The following is a 6074-nucleotide window of genomic DNA, read 5'->3' as shown; positions in this document are numbered from 1 at the left end:
TCCAGAGACCTCCAAGAGATTTTCCACCCAATGGAAACACCAGCAAAACAGACCTAATCTAAGATCACCATACTATTTGTGAAAACGTAACACCGTGGTGGCTCCTGCGTGGTTCAGAACCCTGCAGTCTATGTATATTTGCATTCTTTCAAGCCACGTGATGCATTTTTTCAGATGGATCCAAAGACAGGATGGTCATCCATCAGAGATGCTCTAGTGCAGTGTTTCTCAACCTTGGCTCCTTTAAGAGGGATGGACTTCAACTCCCAGAATTCCCCAGCCAGCATCAGCTGGCTGGGGAATTCTGGGAGTTGAAGTCCACCCCTCTTAAAGGGGCCAAGGTTGAGAAACACTGCTCTAATGAGTCAAGCCTACACTGAACAGGGTTGACTAGATGACCTCCAGGGTCATTCATCCCAACGGTCTCTTCTCTCCTGGGCCACATCCTTCCTTCTCTGTAAATGTTTCAACGTCGCCTGGTCACAGCTGTGAAACGGAAATACTGTACTACCTGGAGTGGGAGGAAGGTTGGGGGGGAGGCCATTTAGGCCATGCAATCAAAGCAGCATGTTGACTTCCAGTTAAATCCGGTGTGTGTGTGCACGCAAGGTAAATAGCAGCCGTGAGCCAAGAGTTTCTAGCTCCTCGGAAGAAAAACTAAGTTTATTCAGTTTTTAATTTGTTCCCTGATGCCTTTGTTCCCCAACTGTGACTCCCTCAGTCCCTTACAGAAGGCCTTCAACAGTGAGACTCAGAATGGAATAAATACAGAACGCCTTGCATCGCTTCCTCTGACCTGCTTGATTATTCCGGGAATAACGCTACAAAGGGAAAGGCAAGAATTAAACAAGTATCTGCAACCGCTACTCCAAGACAGGCGCAGGACTGGTTTCCTATTGCTGCAGAGATCCGCCTGCAATCGGCAAACTAGTTACTAAGGGACAACTGTTTTGATTTGAATGGGACTACTCAAAAGTAAATCCATCAGGCTTTACCTCCAGGCATTCGCCCATTAGGGATTATGGCATCTGTGTGCGTGTGTTTCAGAGGTAATCTGAAACAGACCTGGCAGCTTTAAAAAAGAATCTTCTGTTCTGTTGCAACATCGGTCCCTGAAGCTCAAACTCCGCAGGGAATTAGGTCCGAAATAATCCAAGGTTAATGGGCCGGCAGAAGTTTCTGACTCCTAAACCCATGCTGCTGGGGGGGGGAGTGGGGAGGGCTCTGCTAACTAGGGGCAGAAAAAGACAGGGGTACCCCCCCCAAACTGGTTTTGGCAGAGATCCACTGGAAGCTGGGGTGGGGGTGGGGCGCGGCAGTGGATAAACAGATGGGAGGGGGGGGAAAAAAGCTGTGCCCAGTCATGTTTCTTCTTGGGGGAGGCAGACCTCAAATGCAAAGAGAGGAAGAAAGTGGAGCCTCACAGTCCACGGCACCCATTTGTTTAACCAGCAAACATACATCGCGATGAAGGGGACTCAGCAGTTTGTTCATTCACATGAATCCATTCCTGACGCTTTTTCCATTTGGAGAAACGGCAATTGTACCCTCCAACCGCATGCGTTTTATTGGAGGGAACCTCCAGCGGCTGCATCCGCAGAATCCATTTGCTCCGTTCGTTGCATTTTCGGGGTATCCGTCACCCCCGAAGCATAAGGAATCCCACGGGGGCTGGGTGTGCCCAAAGTGCAAGGTTAAAAGGAGGGTGCGGGGGCAGCCAGCGCTGGGGGTGGGCAGGTGAAGGCAGCCCTGGTGTTGGGCGAAGCTCACTTCCGAGGAAAATCTGCATCGGACTGCAGTGGAGTCAATTAGCACACTCGTCCCCCATGAACAGTTCGGAAGTGGGCGGTGAAGCCGAGGCACCTTGACACTCCAGAGAGCGGTGTCAAGAACGGGGCATCCATGACAAGTCAAGTTGCGTTTAAGGGGAGTTCAGTTCTTGGAGACTTGCATCCATATACTTTTCATGGAAACTACACAAATGGTTTGCCTTTCCATCTTCCAGCGTGGCTGTTGGATTGCCCGGGCGAATTATTCACGGCCCGGGACTTCTTGGTGGTCTCTTGTCTAGTTTACTAGCCAAGTCCAACTCTGCTCAGGCGTTCAAGATCAGCCACGGTCGACTAACGCGCTATGATCTAGACAGGCTTAAGGTACAGCCTCAGTCTGGCCTGATTCCTGGGGACGCCCCGTCCCATCCCTGCAGTCTTCTCTGCAGTAGTACCACAGTCCTTTGGTCTTGCCTTCTTCTGAGACGGGACTGACTTTCCCCTTCTGGCCTACAGTCCTCCCGTCGGAGCATTTGCCAGCTCTGGCCCTGCTTAGCTGCCAGGCTGGGCAGAAGTTCCACCTGGCTGGCATCGCAAAGTCAATGTGGCGCCTGGCAGAACAGGGGGATCGCAAGCACCAGGCTCCAACCCCAGGTCCACCGACGCCTCGTCCAGCTGGTGCCAGCCAAGCTGAGGGGCCTTGGGGTCCAACCCTCTGGAGGGCACGAACCAGGGGAGGCTGCCCCGGAGAGGAAGCTCGGGGTCCCACGGTGCCCAACGGCTGATCTCGCAAGCTCAGGGAGGGGGTCGCCGCCTGGCTCCTCCGCCCGCCCCAGCCGCACCGGCCTCAGAGGTCCCCAGGGCTGGCCCGCCGCGGGTCGCTGTCCTGCTCGTAGCGGTAGTGGTAGCCCTCCATCTGGTCGCGGCAGGCCTCCCGCAGGTTGTTGAGCCAGCGCTTGATGCCCCTCCGGTTCAGGTAGAGGACCATCAGGAAGACCAGCCCGATGAGCGCCAGCACGATGCCCAGGAAGACGTAGGAGACGGTCTCCAGCTCCTTCTGCTCGGGCGCGCCGGGCTCCAGCAGCGCCCAGGCCGCCCCGTCGTCCAGGCACTTCAGTTGGCGCGGCCGCAGGCGCAGCACTAGCGCGTCGCGCAGCGGCGGCGGCGAGGCGCAGCGCAGCTCGCGGCGGTCGGGCGCCCGCCACGTGGCGTTGCTGAGCCACAGCAGCAGGGGGCGCAGCGCGGCGCACTCGCAGGCCAGCGGGTTGCCGGCCAGCCGCAGCTGCAGCGCCCCCGCCAGCCCGTCCACGCGCGGCGCCTGCAGCGAGTTGTTGCGCGCGTCCAGCTCCCGCAGGCCGGGCGGCAGCGCCCAGCCGGGCGGCAGCGCCCGCAGCCGGTTGCCGGCCAGCTCCAGCCGCGCCAGGCTGAGGTTGGCCAGCGCGCCGCCCAGCAGCTCCTCCAGCCCGAGCGGCGGCGGCCGCGCCCGCGCCAGCAGCGCCTGGTTGAGGCTGAGGACGCGCAGGCGGGCGCAGGCCAGGAAGGCGCCGGGCGCGATGGAGCGCAGCGGGTTGTGGCTCAGGTTGAGCGCGGCCAGGGCGGGCAGGCCGGCGAAGGCCGCCTCCTCCAGCGCCTCGATGCGGTCGTGGGTCAGCACCAGCAGCGTCAGGTGCGCCAGCGGCCGCGCCGCCTCGCCCCGCGCCCACCCGCCGGCGAAGGCGGCCCGGCGGAGCACCGTCAGGTTGCCGCCGACGACGGAGAGGTTGCGCACGGGCGCGGGCAGGTCGGGCGGCGGCTCCTGCAGGCGGACGTAGCGGCACTGGACGGTGTCCGGCGTGGCGAAGCAGAAGCAGGGCGAGCAGCTCTGGCCCGGCCGCAGCAGCGGCAGCAGCAGCATCTCGGCCAGCAGGACGCCGGGCAGCAGCCGCGCGCGCAGCGGGGCCGGGCCGGAGCCGGGCGGGCGCCGGGCCATGCTACCCCAGCTTGGGCATCCCCGCCGCCGCCTCTTCCTCTTCCTCTTCCTCGCGCCCCGCGCCCGCCTTCCAGCTCCGCCACCGCCTTCGCGCTCTCCTCCCGGCCGAGCCACGGAGGGCGGGCGGCGGCTTCGACGGCGGCGGCGGCGACAGGCTGGCGGAGCAGCCGGAGGGAAGTGGCCCGCGGCGGCGGTCAGGCTCCGGACGGCGCTCGGCGGGCGGCGAGGTGCAGCGGAGGCGGGGACCACGGGAGGAGGGTGCCCCGGATCGGCTCCGGGGGGAGGGACGGCGGGAGCGCGCGGGCGTCGGGGGGCGCGCCTGGCTCGCTCCCCGGCGGCGCTCGGACGGTCGGGGGCGCCGCGCCGGGGCCGCGGCAAGGGCGACTCGCCGCGCGGAGGGGCTTCTTCAGCGAGCGGAGCGCCGACGGCGGAGTGGGCGGAAGGGAGCCCCGAGTTTTGCGCCCGGCGCCCCCAGGCTCTCTGCACGTTCTCAGAGGAGCGCTCTCTGCCGTGCCTCTTGTTTGGGGGGTGGGCTTTGAAGCGGGGCGCGCGGAGCGGCTCTTCTCCCCGCGCGGTTTGAGGAGCGAAGTATTGGGGAATGGGGGGGGCGATGCGAGGAAGAAGGCGCGCGGTTGCGCTCGGAGCGGTGCCAAGCGGGGTGCCGAGAAGAGGCGTCTGAAGGACGGGGGAGGCGCTGCCGCGGGCGTCCCAAAGTGCCCGCCTGGAGATGCCGGCCGGGCGTGAGGGCAGGGGCCGATCTGATTAGTTCTTCTCGGTCTACTTTTATTTCACGTTACAGATCTGAGGTGGCAGAATTGAGAACAGGAACATTTCTGGGCAGGGGGCTAGGAGGAAAAAGTGTACGCTGGCTGCATGAAAAGCGTGCTCATTCTCGCGGCAGGTCATAAATGCTGTCGCTGACGCCCTACTGCGCGCAACCTGGATTCCGCCGGGATGAACGAGCAGGCTTCTCTTGCACTCCTTTGCCGATGGCTGGGGGAAACCCTCCAGCAAAGCGACCTTGGAGCATCTCCTTAAGTTGCCTGGGATCCCCATACGCTTGCTGAATTGCTTCGAATTGTCCAGGAGGGGGTCCAGTTTGGGGGTCACACTTCCAGGAGAAGCCTTGGGAGCCAGGCAGGGGTGTGTCAGGAGAGGATGCTGGTGTAAATCAGAGAGAAACACACACACCACCCAGTGACAAGAATCCCATGGTGTTAAGTGGGAGTCTTTCTTCCCTCAACATCCTTAACCAGTTCAGTGGTCAGCCTAACAGCTCCATTTATACAATGACAAAAACTTGTTTAGCTTTAAATCTGATCACTCTGTGTGTATGTGTGTGTGTGTGTGATTTAGCTCGTGGTGCACTGAAGTTTTCATGTATTGTGCAAATACAGCAAATGGGTTAATGCAGTAACCAGGCAAAGTGTGTTGGGGGAAGATTTCCATAATATGGTTTGCTTGTTGGTGGTTTAGTGTGTTGGGTGAACCCAACCCGTGTGATTTGTATAGTGTGAACATTGTTAAGCAAACCATGGCTTCCTCATTGGGCAGACACAACTTTAGGCTGTTTGCACAAGGCTTTAAATCAAAATTAGGATCCACCCATCACGTTGGCTGTCTTCATACAACGGCTGAAGTCAAAACCAACCAACCATAGTATGGCTTAATGTGACAGCCTTATATTCTATATGACACCGGAAGCTTAGCTTAACCAACTCCGATTGCTATGTTCACATAACATCCAAGGCCCAAAGAAATAAACCATGTTCTGGCTTAATGTGCTGTCTTGGTTCACGCAACGTGTCTGTGGGGCGTGGTCAGAAAAGTCAAGATGGTGGCAGTGCATGTAAAAAGGGGGGGTTTGGTTGCATGGTTGCAACTCCCATCCTGACTGTTTTGAGCCCCTCCAGATGCCCCTGACCCACGCTGGAGCCATGGTCGTACTCAAAGGCAGAGGAAGTGCTTGACGTACCGCAAGAAGGACCAGGTAGCTGGTGGTAGAGAAGACCATATATTGAATCCCTAATATAGAGTGTTGCTGGTCCAGCAAAGGCTATGTTTGCACAACGCTCATGGTTAACTGAACCTTGGTTTGCTCAGCGCAGTACAGAAGCTTGCACATTGCACCAGGCCATAACCTTTTCCCGTAGGCTACCTTTGCAACAAGATGCTTCGTTGAAGCACGATTGGCTGATTGTAGATTAATGTATTGCGCAAACAGAGCTGGAGAATGCAGGAGGCGCGCAAGTTCCTCCGGACACAAAGTACTTGGCATCCCAAAAGATTTTGGGCTTGCTTGGCGCAACCCTGGATGAGCCTGTACCTTGGTGTGT

At 59.1% G+C, this 6074-nt stretch overlaps 1 protein-coding gene across 1 annotated transcript; it reads right to left on the bottom strand.

Annotated features, from left to right (window-relative positions):
- Positions 1–647: 647 nt before the first annotated feature.
- Positions 648–3892, bottom strand: TPBGL (trophoblast glycoprotein like). The gene has a single exon (XM_088140839.1). The coding sequence runs from the start codon at positions 3736–3738 to the stop codon at positions 2617–2619; it is 1122 nt and encodes a 373-aa protein (XP_087996965.1). The 5' UTR covers positions 3739–3892; the 3' UTR covers positions 648–2616.
- Between the last annotated feature and the right edge of the window lie 2182 nt (positions 3893–6074).

Source organism: Python bivittatus, unplaced genomic scaffold (assembly GCF_059951505.1).
Source record: "Python bivittatus isolate LINGU-HERP-01145 unplaced genomic scaffold, Pbiv_v1 ctg000340_np1212, whole genome shotgun sequence".
In the NCBI taxonomy this organism is placed as follows: Eukaryota; Metazoa; Chordata; class Lepidosauria; order Squamata; family Pythonidae; genus Python; species Python bivittatus.
Note: the sequence above shows the minus strand (reverse complement) of the source record. Positions and strands in the feature narration are given on the sequence as shown.

Bases quoted from the DNA above. Each gene is read 5' to 3' on its own strand.
- TPBGL (XM_088140839.1), bottom strand. From the start codon at position 3,738: ATGGCCCGGCGCCCGCCCGGCTCCGGCCCGGCCCCGCTGCGCGCGCGG.